Below are 17359 nucleotides of genomic sequence, written 5' to 3'. Positions count from 1 at the left end.
TTTCGGAGCAATAATTAGGTTTTTTAAAAAAATGTTTTTATTAAAGGATTTTCATAGCTAACAAGGGTGCGTCCAACATCTCTGTTTTCAGTTCATAGTAGAATGGTATGAAATGAAAGCATTTAAAGCAGAGGTTCTCCACCTGTGGGTCCCCATATGTTGTCATGTTGGCTAGGAATGATGGGAATTATAGTCCAACAACATCTGGGGACCCACAGGTGGAGAAACACTGATTTAAAGGATAGCAGGTTTAGAGCTCATCCAGACTCCCACTCGTCCTGCATCTTACCCCTTGGAAAACCTCATCTTTACCGCTGAATCAGAAAAAACTTAGCCAGATTTCCTGCAGATGGATGTTTGCTCCAATTCAGCAGTAAAGAGTGGGTTTTCAAAGAGGAAACCGCTTGGCCCCTTGGTTTCTAGACACAGGACGGGCCTCACTTTGCCTTGAGGTTTCTTAGGCAAGAACCTACTTTGTCAGATGTGCGGTGGTGCACTTTGCAATCTGCAGACTTGCTGCAGAAATCCAGGTGGAGCTCTGCGCCTCTGCTCCTTCCTGGATCATGGTCGGGTGTCTCTAGCAAAACGTCCGGCAGCCCACCATGCTTTAGGCAAATGTCTTTCTGGCCCGTTTCTTCAGAAATCCAGCCATTCAATTATTTTTGAAAGAAAAATAAGAGAGACCGGCGTACTTAATCAACACATCCCCTCTTCCATTTGTCCCAGATCGGCGGTGATCGTTCTGAAGAAAGGCATCCTTTGCTTTGACTATTCCTCGGAAATGAACATCCTTGGTACGTTCTCTAGAAATGGCTCCTTAAAACCGCCTCCTTCTGGAGCCGGTATCCTCTTTGGGGTGGGGACCAGGTGCCTGAGAGAACGGCACCTTCAGGTATTCTCAGTTGGCAACTGAAATATACTCGGAGTTGAGAGTGGATTTCATGCTCTTTATTCAGCTCATAGTGGTGAGGAGGAATGGAAGTTCCCCCAGAATGTCTGCTTTATGTACATTATTTACACAATGGGCCCCACATGATTGGCTAATTCCGGGATTCACCTGTAGGCCAATCAGGTTGTGGATTCCCTTCCACCTGGAGCTGGATTGGGTGGCTCCTGCCAACCAATCATACTGCTGCATTGTTCTAGGACCAATCAGACTGCTGCATTCTGAATCGTATTGTTCTAGGACCAATCAGACTGCTGCATTCTGGAGCCTATTGTTCTAGGACCAATCAGACTGCTGCATTTTGGATCCTATTCAACTCAGTACATAACAGCAATGATTTACTTAGATCCGGTCGAGTCTTATTTCTAACCCAGTCGAGGCACCAAAACAGCCTTGCTGCCCTGGTGAATAACCGGGAAGAGGGGTGTGACCCAGTTAGTTTATTATTTTATTTTATTTATTGAATTTATATACACCACCCTATGAGCTCTCAGGGTGCTTCACAGAACAAAATCAAAATATAAAACCGCAAATTTATTCTCCAAATGTCTCAGCATCCCTCTGGAGGTCTGAGATGATGGAGAGCAGAGGCAAAACACTGCCCTTGAAACAGCTGAACTGGCTCCTGGCTCCTTTCTGTTCCTAATGCAAGGTGTTTGTTTTAAATTTGAAGGCCCTAAATAAGGGATGAGGGACCTGGGTTGTTCTGATCTGTCTGTTGCAATCCTTCTGCACTATTGCCATCAGCTTATGCTTTGCGATGGCTGCCCCCAAAAAGCGATGCAGACGGTTCCGCAGATCGATCAGTAAGTGCGCCCCGCAAATGAAATATTATAATAATAATAATAATCTGGCTAGGCTTTCTTAAAAGTGGCTGCAGGTCCCACTAACGGTGCCACTGATGGGATGTATTTCCTAATGCTGCAGTTAGAACATAAAACAACAACAACAACAACAACAACAACAACAACAACAACAACAACAATAATCAGTGCTTTTATTCTGGGGGTACGCATACCCCTAAACATTTTGTGAATCTAAGTTTGGCCTCATTGAGGGGCAGTATTTTTATATGAGTAGGAAAATGAGAGTACCCCTAAACAATTTTTTAAGAAAAAAAATTACTGATAATAATAATTTATAACTTATACCCCGCCCATCTGGCTGGGCCTTCTCAACCACTCTGGGTGGCTTCCAACAAAGATTAAAAATACATTAAAATGTCACACATTAAAAGCTTCCCTGAACAGGGCTGCCTTCAGATGTCTTCTAAAAGTCTGGTAGTTGTTGTTCTCTTTGACATCTGGTGGGAGGGCGTTCCACAGGGCGGGCGCCACCACCGAGAAGGCCCTCTGCCTGGTTCCCTGTAACTTGGCTTCTTGCAGCGAGGGAACCGCCAGAAGGCCCCCGGCGCTGGACCTCAGTGTCTGGGCTGGATGATGGGGGTGGAGACGCTCCTTCAGGTATACAGGAAATGGCAAAAGTGGAGTGATTCCGCCGGAGCTCCTGAGATGCGTTTTCTCTTTTGCCAGTGACGGGAGGGTACGAGCCCCTGATCCGCATCTGGAACCCCTATGTAACCAGCAGCCCCATCACGCAGATGAAGGGCCACTCCACGGCTGTCACCCACATCATGATCAACGGGCAGAGGAACACCATCGTCAGCGTCTCCAAAGACAAAGTAGGGGTTTGGGTGCGAGAGGCGGGGAAAGGGCTGCTGTTGGAGTGTGGGGGATCCCTGTCCGTCCGTCCCTGAGAAGTGGAAGGGTGGGGCTGGAGGCCTAGAGCTTTTAACTGGAGGTTAATTTAACCCGTCCTAGAGCAGAGTTCGACTGTTCCAAGAGCCGCTGTGAGAACAGGATGCTGGACAATATGGGCCCTTGGCCTGATCCAGCAACCAGGATCTTCTGATGCTCACAGTGGCCGAGCAGGGGCCCATTATGGGAAATCTCTGAGCAGCACCCGAGCAACTCTGCCCACCAGGGATTGCCAAACAATTAAAGCCCTGTGTTGCGAACAAATATCAGTAATATCCAAAGGCAACGCAATGACCAAGTACAACAATGTGATGTCAGAATAAACTCTTTATATACCGTATTTTTCGCTCCATAGGGCGCACTGGACCATAGGGCGCACCTAGTGTTTTTTGGGGGGAGGGAGAATAAAGGGAAGAAAATATTCCCCCCTCCAGCTCCAAAGAGCAAAGAAGCCAAGATAGCGAGTGGGATCCATCCTGCTGGCTGTCTTGGCTTCCTCTTTAGCCGCACACAACCTCTCCAGCCGGGAGAGGCTGTGCGCGGCTTTGGCAGAAGCCAAGACAGTGAGTGGGATGGATCCTGCTCGCTGTCTTGGCTTCATTTTCAGCCGTGGGGCTGGGGCGGGGGAAGACCGAGCTTCCCCTGACCCCAGCCCCCAGAACGGGTCCTGGAGCGAAGGCGAGGTTGCGCACAACCTCGCCTTCGCTCCCGGAGCTTGCTGCTATCCGCAAGCCTTCTGAGCCTGGCGGGAACTCCTAAAGCTCTAAAGGCTTGCGGATAGCTGCCTGAAGACCAGGGAGTTGGTGCTGCGCTCCCCGGACTTCAGGCTGCTATCCGCAAGCCTTCGGAGTGTGGAGTGGGAATATGCGCTCTTGATGGATTCTCTTGAAAACATTCTATGCATTAGAGTGCATATTTTGTGACTTTCAGAGATTTAGAAGGTTTCTGCTTTTTTGGTTCTGCAGAGAGTGCATATTTCATATGGTTCAATGTTCTGTATGATATAAAGAGTTTATATTGACTCCCTGCTCCAGCTCCTTCAGGCCCTCTGCCTTCCCCTCTCCTCTCTTTCTCTCAGAACATCCGCGTCTGGGATCTGCTGGATCACTTCTGCCTGCAGTCGATCCACGGCAGGAACGTCCCCCTGGGCAACTACCCCATCTCTGCCACCTACTACCACCGGCCCTGCAATTACATCATTTGCGCCACTTACACGGTGAGGAGGGGGCCGGCGAAGGACCGTGGGATCAGAAGGCGAGAAATGGCTCCTCTTTTGACTTGGGCTGCCGCTGCCGCCTCATATTTTGCGAACTGTGTTTATTAGCATAATTTTGAATTTTGGGGTTTCTTTTTTATTTTTATTTAATTTTCAATGCAAAATTACAACAAAAATTACAAACATTGAATCCAAAATAGAGCAGTACAAACAAGAAAAAAAAACCACAAGAAAAAAACCAAAAACTAAAACACATACCAACAAATAAAACCGTATCATCATTCTAATCATTACGTATATATACACATATTGGCTTCCTTCCTTTGTTCTAAGACCTCGAAATTTTTACTCTTTCTAAATTGTTGTGTCTAATATAGATTACCTCTATCTTTATACTTTTTGCACCGTTTTTCTCTTTCTTTAACCCTGCAAAGCTTCATTCGTTACATACCGATATACTTACCCCAGAACAATGTTTTTTCATATACTCTTTAGCACATCCCCCTTCTTTTAATGATTTTTGATGTGATTGTCCCCTTATGAATGCTGTGAGTCTTGCCAGATGTATATATATTCACAAAATTTAATTTGCCATTCTTTCATTGAAAGAAGAATGAATTTTGGGGTTTCTGCAGCCTGTCTGTTGCTTGCAGCGCCCATTGTTCGGGTGGCAGGTGGGGCTTGTAGGCATCAAATGGCGAAAGGTCATCTCTAGGCAATTTCTCCTGTCAGAGAGCTGCTCCGAGGTGCCTCGGCCCAGGCTTGGCTCCTCTGGGAAAATCTCCTGTGTCGTTTTGCTACAGCTTGGCTTTTTCTACGGCGTGGAGTATGTCGACTTGGATGCCAAGACTCAGGACCAGCCGGTGTGCTGTGCACTCTACAACAAGAACTTTAAGCAGGTGAACACCGGGAAGCACCTGGGGACGTTTACCTGGGAGAAAAAAGTGTGGACAATCTAGGTCCAAACTTGGCCCTCCAGATGTTTTGGGACTACAACTTCCATCATCCCTAGCTAACAGGACCAGTGGTCAGGGATGATGGGAATTGTAGTCCCAAAACATCTGGAGGGCTGAGTTTGAGGATGCCTGATCTAGGTGGACCAATGATGTGAGCTGCTCTGAGGCAGCTTGGTACATTCTCAGCAGGAATGGTGGCAGAGAGGAAAGGGAGAATAAAGGGGCATGTTCAAAGTTTTCATATATTTAAAGGAGTGCTGGATGGGAACCAGAGACGCCAAGTTGTCCCCAACATTGGTGGCCACGGCGCATATGTGTGATGTCACACGTAATGCACACGCAGTGTTTCTGTTGCATCAGGAGGAGGCTGAGCCCAGAGCCCAGCCATGTGGCATGGTGTTGCGCTCGGCTCCAAAGCTCGCTGACCTCGCCGCAGGTGGCCCTGCAGGGGAAGTGAGCTCGGCGGAGGGGGCCGAGGCATGGCCAGACCCATAGTCCCTTCTCACCCCGCCCTGGAGGCTGGACTGTGAAGTGAAGGACATGAGGCAGGAGTTGGTAATGCAGGTGAGCTGTGCACAGGTGAGCTGCAAGCAAGCTGCCGGCTAGCTCTGCAGAGGCTCCTTTTATTGGCACAATATGCAAAACCAGTTAGATACATTTTGGACTGTGACCTTTACACATCTTCCAATCCCAAGATCGTGGGGTGGTACAAAGTTATTTTGGCACGTGTTTCCACCGCGTCATTTCCCCCCTTGCACAATGTATGACGAAGGAGACAAAGGTCACAGAGAGAGCACGGCAGACTACTGACACCACAAAAGGTTAGACAGGGGGCAAGATGTTCAGACACCTGTGGCCTTATCTGGGAGGGAGAGTGTGCTCCACACCCCAAGGTCTCGCATGCAGACAGCTGAGGCTGTCCATGGGCGGGAGTGTGCTCGACAACCCAGCGATCATTCCCACAGGACTGGGAGGTGTGGTAGAGGCAGTGACCCATTGGGAGACAACGCAGCGGCAGGGCCAGGAAGGGATGGCCGTTCTTTTGCCACCACTCCAGGCAACCTTGCGGGGCCCCCATGGTGAAACACCCCTGGGACGCTCTGGATAGTCCTGGCTGCCCCGTCCCAACAGACTTGGGGGGGGGGGCTGAAGACACCTCAGCCCTATAGAGTTGGTGCCTATGAAGGAGACCACCCTTCCAGCTAAAGATAAGCGAAGAAACAAGTAACTTCATTTGACTTGGAGGCCCTCAATGGCTTGGGACCAGGGTACCTGATTTAGGGCTTGTCCCGTGCCTAGAAAACACGGGTCCAAGTAATTTCCTGCTCGACCAGCGCTGTCTAGGTACAAGTCAGAGCAGTTTTCCTCTTGCCCTGCTCATTTCCAAGGGAAAACCTGCTCTCTAGCGATAGATCGGAACAAATGGCAATCCGGGAAAAACCCGATTTGCTGTTTGCTCCGACTGAGCGCTAAAGAGCAGTTTCCCCCGGGGGAAAGCAGTGAGACAAGAGGAAGGTGTGGAGTTTCTCTTGCAGTTTCTCTCTGTATGAACCTATCTGCAGTTTAAGAGCTGCATAAGGATAGAGAGAGCATCTTCTCAGTGGCGGTTCCCTGCTTGTGGAATACACTTCCCTGAGAAGTCAGGCAACCTCTCTACCATTCAGAGCCAGTGTGGTGTTGTGGTTAAGAGCGATAGACTCGTAATCTGGGGAACCGGGTTCGCGTCTCCGCTCCTCCACCTGCAGCTGCTGGGTGACCTTGGGCCAGGCCCACTTCTCTGAAGTCTCTCAGCCCCACTCACCTCACAGAGTGTTTGTTGTGGGGGAGGAAGGGAAAGGAGAATGTGAGCCGCTTTGAGACTCCTGAAGGGGAGTGAAAGGCAGGATATCAAATCCAAACTCTTCTTCTTCTTCTTCATTTAGAAGATATCTGAAGGCAGCCCTGTTTAGGGAAATTTTTAATGACTGATGTTTTAATGTATTTTTGATCTTTTGTTAGAAACTGCCCAGAGTGGCTGGGGAAACCCAGCCAGATGGGTGGGGTAGAAATAATATATTATTATTATTATTATTATTATTATTATTATTATTATTATTATTCAGGGGAACAATGCTTGGTCCCCTAGGCTTGAAGCAGCTTTGCGACTTTTGGAATTGCAATGGTTTCATTTTAATTGTCCCCTGCTGCTCTTTTTAAGTTTTTCTGGATGATTGCATTTATCTCGTATCCTGCTGCTTTTCTTGTTTTAGAGTTGGGAAGAGCAACAAAACATTGCCGTGTCGTACATTTCTGAAGGCTGGCCTGCCAACATGTTTGTGCCTGAAGAGGGTGGCCTTGCTTGTTGTTAATCCTTTTTTCTGGTTGCGAGAACTCTCAACGAACGGAGAGTGCGTGTGCAAATGCACCTTGTGAATCTGACCGACCTTCTCGAGTTAACCATCCCCTCTGGTTTCTCCCACAGGTGGTCAGCGGCTGCTACAGTGGCGTCATCACTGTTTGGGATATCATGACCGGTCAGAAAGTGATGGAGTTTTCCACCTCGTCAGGGCAGCCGGTGGAAATCACAGCAATGACCTTTGATACCCCTGAGAGGCGGCTGATCACAGCCCTGAAAAACGGGACCATCAAACTTTGGAACTTCAACAATGGCGCCTGCCTGATAGAGCTGCCTTTTGACGACAAGGCTGAGGTCAGCGCAGGGGGCGAAATGAGAATCTGGTTGGATAACCCTTCTCTCTCCTTTTTAAAAAAATCATTTTTATTAAGTTTTCCATTTTAACAATCCAATCCAATCGCATTAAATATTCCAGATTATATCATACATATAAAATAATCCAAATACCGTATTTTTCGCCTTATAGGATGCACCGTCTCATAAGGCGCACCTAGTTTTTTTGGCGGGAAATAAAGGGGAAAAAATTATTTCCCCCCCCAGGCATCCCCCGACCCCAGCCCACAGAACATGCAGCTCTCTGCAAGCCGTGGGAGCCCAGCGCCGGGCTCCCGCTGCTTGTGGAGAGGTGCACGAAGCCTGGAGAGCGAGAGGGTTCGGTGTGCACTGACCCCTCTCGCTCTCCAGGCTTTAGCGAAAGCCTGCATTCGCCCCATAGGACGCACACACATTTCCCCTTCATTTTTGGAGGGGAAAAAGTGTGTCCTATAGGGCGAAAAATACGGTATTCTGCCGAATTGTACATTTTTTATTGGGACTTCCCATGCTTCAAGTTCGGGGGGGGGGCGGGGGCTCTGATCATCTCATATCTCTACTGCTCTTGATAGTCATTTCTAATAGTTCCTTTAAATCTTTCTGTTGTTAACCTTCCTTCTTTCACGGCCTCTGAGTTGTTCTCACAAGTGAGTTGAAGTAAAATGAGGCGTTTCTGTGTGGATTTGATGTGTATGATTCCCCTCTGTCCGTTGCAACATTTTCTCACACGCTGGTGTTTCTGCCGAATCAATCCAAAAGTCTTTTCGCTTCTGGCAGCTGCCATCTTCTCATCAATTCTGGTTGGATAACCCTTCTCAGCCAGAGATACCTTTGCAGTGACTGGCCACCTCGGAATAATAATAATAATAATAATAATAATAATAATAATAATAATAATAATAATAATATTTTATTTATACCCTGCCCTTCCCGGTTCAAAAACTGGGCTCAGGGCGACAAACCACAAATCTAAAACACTTCCTTGTAAAAGCAGCATAAAATACAGTATAAAAAACATGAATAACAATAAAATTCAAAATTCAGAAATCAATTTAGGGGAAATAAGCATTAGGTAATCCCCAGGGCTAGCTGGCCGAATTGGTCCTACTTGGGCCAGCGAGGAGGGAGGCCAGGGGAGAATTGGCTGTGGGGTCTCAGAGCGAGTGATCTTCATAAAAGGGGAGGGGGAGGGAAGAGAAGGGAAATAAAAGATCAGGCTGAATTCAAATTAAAGGCCAGGCGGAATAGCTCTGTCTTACAGGCCCTGTGGAAGGAAGTTAAATCCTGCAGGGCCCTGGTCTCATGGGACAGAGCATTCCCCCAGGTCGGAGCCATCACTGAGAAGGCCCTGGTGGAGGATAGTCTGACTTCCTTAGGGCCCAGGACCTCTAAACGATGGTTATTCATGGACCTTAAGGTCCTCTGTGGGGCAGACCAGGAGAGGCGGTCCCGTAGCTACGAGGGCCCTAAGCCTCGGCCACAACTCCCTCCCAAGTGCTCTGGGGATACTGGGAAACCTTTTCACAAATCCCTTCAAACTCTACACTTTTTTGATTCTATGAATCTGCTGCATTTACATGTTGCTGCCTAGTCCATGCCCCGCAGTATTCTGGGCAATGGCTGAGCTGATCTGCGTGGCAGGAGCTGCCCTGCCCTCTCGGCCGGGGCATTGGCACCCCCGGTTCTGCTACTGGGTCAGACCTGGCAGGGAGGAAAGGGTTGGGCAAGGCACTTTATCCAGAGCGAGACACCCAGAACTGCCGCTGACATTGGTGAGGAATTCCTGCTCTTTTTTTTTTAAAAAAGTAGTTTTTATTAAAAATTTCAACATAACAAATTATCAAAAACATATCATCTTCATTTCCCCCTTCCCCCCTCCCCAAGAGAAACCCTCCCCCCCCAATCTTCCCTCAGGTCCTCTCTCCGGTTTTTCAACACATATTATTCTCTGCATATTATAGAATTGCAAAAATCCTTAAATTATCTATCATGTTAACAATAATAAATCTGTGTTTGTTTATTCAAAACCTGCCAGGGAGTCTTGTTCATTTTGGGGTTTTTTAAGGTAATTTGTAAAAAGTTCCCATTCTTCTTCAAAGCAACAGTTGTCCTTGTCTCGTAGTTTGTATGTCAATTTCGCCAGTTCCGCATAGTCCATCAATTTCCCTTGCCACTGTTCAGGAATTCCTGCTCTTAACTGCACCGCAATTCTCTCGCGTGCCACCCCAATCTCTGGCTGGTGCAAGTTTCCAGGGGTTCCCAGCGCTTTCCCCAGAATGAGGGACAAGGAAGACTGTAGTGTCTTTATTTATTTATTTATTTTTTAATAGATATTTATTAGATTTTCCAATTTAGCACAAAAAACAGAAGTACAAAAGTACAAAAATACAAAAATACATAATCAAAGAAGAAACAAAACAAAACAAAACAAAACAAATATAATTTCCAAAGCTTATTTCTATTACCTTGTTTCTCGAACCTCCTCTCACCTCCCCCTTTTGTATTCCCGTTCAAATCTTGATTCAGCAAATTCTTATATAACCTTTTTATAACTTATTTTAGCTTATTACTCCACTTTTACTTTACAGCTGGTAACCACTTAATTTCTGTCCAACAACATTATAACATTCATTAATTTTGCAATATTTCTGCAAATAGTCTTTAAATTTCCTCCAATCTTCTTCCGCCGACTCTTTTCCCTGGTCTCGAATTCTGCCGGTCATTTCTGCCAGTCCCATATAGTCGATCATCTTCATCTGCCATTCTTCCAGAGTGGGTAGATCTTGTGTCTTCCAATATTTCGCAATCAGTATTCTTGCTGCTGTTGTCACATACATAAAGAAGGTTCTGTCCTTCTTTGGCACCAATTGGCCGACCATGCCCAGAAGAAAGGCCTCTGGTTTCTTCAAGAAAGTGTACTTAAGTACTTTTTTCAATTCATTATATATCATTTCCCAGAAGGCCTTAATCCTTGGGCAAGTCCACCAAAGGTGAAAGAATGTACCTTCAGTTTCTTTACACTTCCAACATTTATTATCAGGCAAATGATAAATTTTTGCAAGCTTGACTGGAGTTATGTACCACCTATAAATCATTTTCATAACATTCTCTCTTAAGGCATTACATGCCGTAAATTTCAAACCGGTGTTCCATAACTGTTCCCAGTCAGCAAACATAATGTTATGTCCAACGTCTTGTGCCCATTTAATCATAACAGACTTCACAGATTCATCCTGAGTGTTCCATTTCAACAGCAAGTTATACATCTTAGACAGATTCTTAGTTTTAGGTTCTAACAATTCTGTTTCTAATTTCGATTTTTCCACCTGGAATCCGATTTTTTTGTCCATTTTATATACCTCCATTATCTGATAGTAGTGAAGCCAATCTCGTACTTTACTCTTTAATTTCTCAAAACTCTGCAATTTCCATTTGTCTCCCTCTTGTTCCAGAATCTCACAATATTTTGGCCAATTGGACTCCATGTTAAGTCTTTTGAAAGCTTTAGCTTCCATCGGTGACAACCACCTTGGGGTTTTATTTTCCAGTAAATCTTTGTATCTTATCCAAACATTAAATAGTGCTTTCCTGACAATATGATTTTTAAACATTTTATGAACCTTAACCTTGTCATACCATAAATATGCATGCCACCCAAAGGCATTATTAAAACCTTCCAAGTCCAAAATGTCTGTGTTCTCAAGAAGCAGCCAGTCTTTCAACCAGCAAAAAGCTGCTGATTCATAATAGAGTTTGAAGTCTGGCAGGGCAAAGCCCCCCCTTTCCTTTACATCAGTTAAAATCTTAAATTTTATTCTGGGCTTTTTGCCCTGCCAGACAAATTTAGAAATATCTTTCTGCCACTTCTTGAAACAGTCCATTTTGTCCACAATTTGCAATGTTTGGAACAAAAATAACATTCTAGGCAATACATTCATTTTTATGACTGCAATTCGGCCCAACAAGGAAAGCTTCAAGTTTGACCATATTTCTAAATCTCTTTTCACTTCTGACCAGCATTTTTCATAATTATCTTTAAATAGGTTCACATTCTTCGCTGTCATCTTAATCCCCAAGTATTTAACTTTCTTAACCACAGTCAAACCAGTCTCATTCTGAAACCTTTCCTTTTCCATTGATGTTAGATTTTTCTCTAGAACTTTAGTTTTTAACTTATTCAGTTTAAATCCTGCTACTTGGCCAAATTCCTTAATTAGGTCTAAAACCCTTTTCGTACTAGATTCTGGCTCCTGTAACGTTAAAACTAGGTCATCTGCAAATGCTCTCAATTTGTACTGTTTAGCTCCGACCGGTATCCCTCTAACCAACTGGTCTTTTCTAATCATGTTCAGCAAAACCTCCAAGACCAATATAAAAAGCAGTGGGGAGATTGGGCACCCCTGTCGTGTCCCTTTTTCTATCTTAAACTCCTCCGTAACCACATTATTTACAATTAATTTTGCTTTTTGTTCCGAATAAATTGCGCCTATACCGTTTTCAAACCCTTGCCCTACCCCCATACCATGTAAATTCTTTTTCATAAAACTCCAGGAAATATTGTCAAAGGCTTTCTCCGCGTCCACAAATATAAAAACTGCTTTCGTGTTTATGTCAACTTCTAACTTTTTCAAAATGTCAATTAAGTTCCTCAAATTATCAGACAAATGCCTTCCCGGGAGAAAGCCTGCCTGGTCTTTATGGATCTCATCCACCAACACTTTTTTCAATCTTCTAGCCAAGATGTCAGCAAAAATTTTGTAATCCACATTTAATAAAGATATGGGGCGATAGTTCTTAAGTTGACTGTAGTGTCTTTAAGATCTATGATACGATACGATACAATACAATAATCTTTATTGTCATTGTCCCATACAGAACAACGAAATTGAAAAATCTACATAAGACATTCAAAAACCAACAAGCCTGCTATCCCAGCTATCCCAGCCTGGTTAGCCCCCTAAAAACTCTGATACCCCATTTTTAAATACAATATACTCCCATAGAGACTCCTTACACTGTGTTTAAAACCAAAATCGCATTTGGGTAGAAGCTGTTTCTCAGGCGGCTAGTCCTGGTCTTTATAACCCTGGACCTTCTTCCAGGGGACGTGGGTGGCGCTGTGGGTTAAACCACAGGGCATAGGACTTGCTGATCAGAAGGTTGGCGGTTCGAATCCACGCGACGGGGTGAGCTCCTGTTGTTCGGTCCCTGCTCCTGCCAACCTAGCAGTTTGAAAGAACGTCAAAGTGCAAGTAGATAAACAGGTACCTCTCCGGCAGGAAGGTAAACGGCGTTTCCATGCGCTGCTCTGGTTCGCCAGAAGTGGCTTAGTTATGCTGGTCACATAACCCGGAAGCTATATGCCGGCTCCCTTGGCCAATAAAGCGAGATGAGCGCCGCAACCCCAGAGTCGGTCACAACTGGACCTAATAGTCAGGGGTCCCTTTATGTTTACCATCTTCCAGAAGGCAGAAGCTGAAAGAGATAATTTCTGGGGTGTGCACTATCCTGCGCTAGCTCTGCAGCTTTCTTATGACACCTGGAAGCATAGATTTGATCCAAGGTGGGAAGACTGCACCTAATATTCTCTCCGCAGTCTTTACAACCCTGGACAGCGTTGTTTTCCCCCTGGCCGTGCAGCTCCCAAACCACACGCATAGACCATAAGTTAATACACTCTCCACAGTACAATGGTAAAATGCCATCAACAGGTCCTTTGAGAGATTATTTTTTTTGCACATGTATACAACCCGCACTGTTGATGCAATAACACCCCAAAAGGCACTGGCTTCTCCCATAGCCAAAGCCTTGGAAATCTCGGCAGAAATCAGGCGTGGTTCTGTCTCTCATCTGCTCAGCCTCATTCTCACTCCCAAACGCATCAACTCAGGCTTTTGTGTGCACCTTGTTTCTCTGCATAACCAGCTTTCTGCACTTTTGCTTTTGTGTCTCCCCAATAGATCGGCTGCGTCATGTACATGAACCAGAAGATTTTCGTGGCTGGGTGGAGCAAGAGAGTGACTTGGTACCTGTAAGTAGAGACCAAGTGCTGGGGGGGGGGGAGAACTGGGGGGAGATGGAGGGCTTCCAATGTTCTCCACTTCAAGGCCACGCCATTGCTAGACACTTAAAGACTTGGGCAACACCGTATTTTTCACTCCAAAAGATGCACCTGGCCATAAGACGCACCTACGATACGATACGATACGATATCTTTATTGTCATTGTCCCTTGCGGAACAATGAAATTGAAAAACTGCATAAAACTACATAAAAACTACATAAAACTACCACAAAACTACATAAAACTACATAAAAACAACATAAAACTACATAAAACATTCAAAAACCCCTACAAAACTCTAAAACCCCATTTTAAAATACACTATACTACAGAGACCCCTTATGCTGCGTTTAGAACCAGAATTGCATTAGCATAGAAACTGTTTTTCAGGTGGCGAGTCCTGGCCTTTATAACCCTATACCTTCTTCCAGGAGGCAGAAGCTGAAAGAGATCATTTCCGGGGTGCGTACTATCATGTGCTATCTCTGCCGCTGTCTTATGGCACCTGGCAGCATAGATTTGATCTAAAGTGGGAAGAGTGCACCCAATAATTCTCTCTGCAGTCTTTACAACCCTGGATAGCATTGTTTTTTCCCTGGCCGTGCAGCTCCCAAACCACACGCACAGACCATAAGTTAGTTTTTAGAGGAGGAAGACAAGAAAAAAATATATTCTGAATGAAACAGTGGGTGTATGATTTTTGTGGTTCAGGCTGTGGCCACAGACATGTGATTTGACGGTGAGTTTGGGGTAGCCCAATGCAAAAATCCTGAGAATCCATGTGGATCCGTGCTTTGCAACCACGTTTTTGTGCCATTGCGGCCCCACGAAACAGTGGGTGTGTGGGTTTTTTGGTGCAGGCTGTAGCCATGGACATGGTATGTGATCTGATGTTGAATTTGAGGTGACACAATGCAAAAATCCTGAGGATCCGTGGGCTTTTACCTCCCCCCTCCCAGGCAGCCTCTTTTATTTCCAGAGTCCCTTATCCCCCTCCCCGATCGCTTGCCGATCAGCTTCTCAGTGGTTTTGTTTCAACACCGCCTTCCCTCTTTCTTAAAAAAAAAAAGCACGACCTGCTTTTTGCCCCTGGGCAATTCGGCTCCAGGGACCACGCATTTGCTCCATAAGATGCACAGACATTTCCCCTTACTTTTTAGGAGGAGAAAAGTGTGTCTTATGGAGTGAAAAATACAGTATAAATTAACATTTGCACAAAACCCTCCAGTATTAGAAAGGAGACCTTTGCTGGTATACCTTTCTTCCCCTCTGAGGTCAATAGCAGCTTCGGGGGGGGGGGGCATTTTGATTGGGAGAATGACGTGCAGGTGAAAGCCTGTTTATACTTGCCCTGTCTGTTTTCGTTCCGTTTGCAGGGATGATAACAGTTCCCCCCATTATGCACGTGGGGCTGCTCTAAGATCTTAACAGAGAGCGAATATATTGGATGGAGAATTTTTTTTCTCCCTCTCCCATAACACCAGAACTCATGAACATCCAGTGAAGCTGCAGGCTGGACAATTCGGGACTTGTAAAAGAAAGTTAGTTAACCTGTGGAACTCTCTCCCACTGGAGGCAGTGATGACTGCCAACCTTAGATGGCTTTTGGTTGAAAAAAAAAAACTGTGGAGGAGAGGGCTTCCCACTGTAAGAACAGGGTGCTGGGCTGGAGGGGCTACTGCAATGCGCTCTATGTGGGGCTACCTTTGAAGGTGACCCGGAAACTGCAATTAATCCAGAATGCAGCAGCTAGACTAGTGACTGGGAGTGGCTGCTGGGACCATATAACACCAGTCCTAAGAGATCTGCATTGGCTCCCAGTACATTTCCGAGCACAATTCAAAGTGTTGGTGCTGACCTTGAAAGCCCTAAACGGCCTCGGTCCTGTATACCTGAAGGAGCGTCTCCACCTCCATCGTTCTGCCCAGACACTGAGGTCCAGTGCCGAGGGCCTTCTGGTGGTTCCCTCACTGCGAGAAGTGAAGTTACAGGGAACCAGGCAGAGGGCCTTCTCGGTAGTGGCACCCGCCCTGTGGAACGCCCTCCCACCAGATGTCAAAGAGAAAAACAACTACCAGGCTTTTAGAAGACATCTGAAGGCAGCCCTGTTTAGGTAAGCTTTTAATGTTTAATAGGTTATTGTGTTTTGATATTCTGTTGGAGGCCGCCCAGAGTGGCTGGGGTATAAATAATATATTATTATTATTATTATTATTATTATTATTATTATTATTATTATTATTGGCTTCCCCCCTTTTCTGTGATGTAAGGGGAGGATTCTGCCTCCTGCCCCTCTCCTCTCCCTGGACAGCTACGATGGGGCTACTTAATTTCTCCTAACCAGAGACAACAAGGAAGACGAGAAAGTGATCGAGTGCAAGCACTGGAAGTCGTACCACTCCGACGACATCTCGTGCATGGACAGCTATGGCAAGAATCTTTTGGCGACCGCATCCTGCAACGGAGACATCGTCCTGTGGAGCGTCCACTCTGGACAGGCGTTCTGCCGATTCAACGCATCCGAGAGCCCCTTGATCCTTGCTCCCCAAAGGGTAACGATCAAAGCCCCATACGCCACAAAGACTCTCTCTTGTAAATTCCCAAGGCGGTTGGCATTTCCCTGGGGCTGTGGAGGAGTGAAACCTCCCGCTCCAGAGAGCAGTGGCTTTTCCGCCTGCCACTGCCGGCTGCTGTGAAGTTTTGCTCAGGGAAAATGCCCCACGAGACAGATTTGAGGGGTGGGCAGAAGAAGGTAGATCTCTGGGTGGCAGGTTTGCCGGAGATCAGCAAGAGCGTCCGACTCCCAGTTGTTTAGTAATAACAAAATGGTTTATTCCACCTGAGCTCATTTCATTTCTGGTGCTGAAGACCAATCCCTGGGCTCAGAATAACTCCTGAGGTGCCCTGGTCTCTCATTCCCATGGGACCCGAGATGCTACCTGATTAAAGGAAACTTTATGAAGATGGTATACTGGTGGTATTTGACTCCATCAAAATTGGCAAAGATTAACAACAACAACCAAAATAAAAACAGCAGCAAGTGTTGGAGGTATCAGCATGAAAATGGAAACTTTTCCCACATGTGGTGGACGTGTCCCAAAATTAAATCATCTTGGAACATGATATATGATGAATTGAAGAAAATGTTAAAATACACATTTACAAAAGCACCAGAATTATTTTTATTGGGTATTTTTTACAACAAACATCCCAAAGGTTAATAAAAGAGTTTTTCTTTATGCCATTACGGCCGCCAGGATTCTTGTAGCAAAATATTGGAAGAGAAGAATGGCATCTAAAGCTATGCGAATATCTTGAACTAGCGAAACAGAATCAATAAGAACTTTGAGAAATAAAATTTTAAAAGAATGGGATGTTTTTTAAAATTACATGATGTCGTATGTTTCCAATGATTGCTCTTGGTTGAGCATAGACTAAATTCCACTGAGATAAGAGAACAGGTTCCTGCAGAAAAGGCAAAGACACAGAAATTCTAAGAGATGAGAACTTAGGAACGGCGTAGTGGTAGAAGGAAGTCATTAAATAAATCAGAGAATAGGCACAGATAAGAGAGTTATGCGTAGCGAGGAGAAATCAATAAGGTGAAGATAAAAGGAATTCTTATTAGATTTATATGTTTAAAAGAATGTCGATGATGGTTTGTAATTCCTAAATACCTGTATGCCATTGATAAGATTTTTAGTTAAACTTTCT

General features: G+C 45.4%; 1 protein-coding gene and 1 long non-coding RNA gene across 5 annotated transcripts in view; one reads left to right on the top strand and one right to left on the bottom strand.

The window, feature by feature from the left end:
• LOC309345247 overlaps positions 1-12801 on the bottom strand; it is a 109160-nt gene extending 96359 nt beyond the window's left edge. Inside the window, exon 1 of the long non-coding RNA XR_014158140.1 lies at positions 12728-12801. This is a non-coding gene — a long non-coding RNA (uncharacterized lncRNA). The remainder of the gene's footprint in view (positions 1-12727) is intronic.
• EFCAB8 (EF-hand calcium binding domain 8) overlaps positions 1-17359 on the top strand; it is a 65985-nt gene that overhangs the window by 30099 nt on the left and 18527 nt on the right. For all 4 annotated transcript variants that reach the window (XR_014157880.1, XM_081867517.1, XM_081867516.1 and 1 more), the window contains exons 12-18: positions 727-794; positions 2479-2627; positions 3782-3919; positions 4723-4818; positions 7337-7564; positions 13543-13613; positions 15990-16197. Coding sequence is in view for 3 of the 4 variants with exons in the window: in XM_081867517.1 (XP_081723643.1) it covers positions 727-794; positions 2479-2627; positions 3782-3919; positions 4723-4818; positions 7337-7564; positions 13543-13613; positions 15990-16197 (958 nt within the window). In the remaining variant the exon portion in view is untranslated. The remainder of the gene's footprint in view (positions 1-726; positions 795-2478; positions 2628-3781; positions 3920-4722; positions 4819-7336; positions 7565-13542; positions 13614-15989; positions 16198-17359) is intronic.

The sequence above is a fragment of the Podarcis erhardii genome (assembly GCF_964252035.2).
Source record: "Podarcis erhardii genome assembly, chromosome: 6".
Lineage (NCBI taxonomy): Eukaryota > Metazoa > Chordata > Lepidosauria > Squamata > Lacertidae > Podarcis > Podarcis erhardii.
This window is presented reverse-complemented; position numbering and strand designations above follow the sequence as displayed.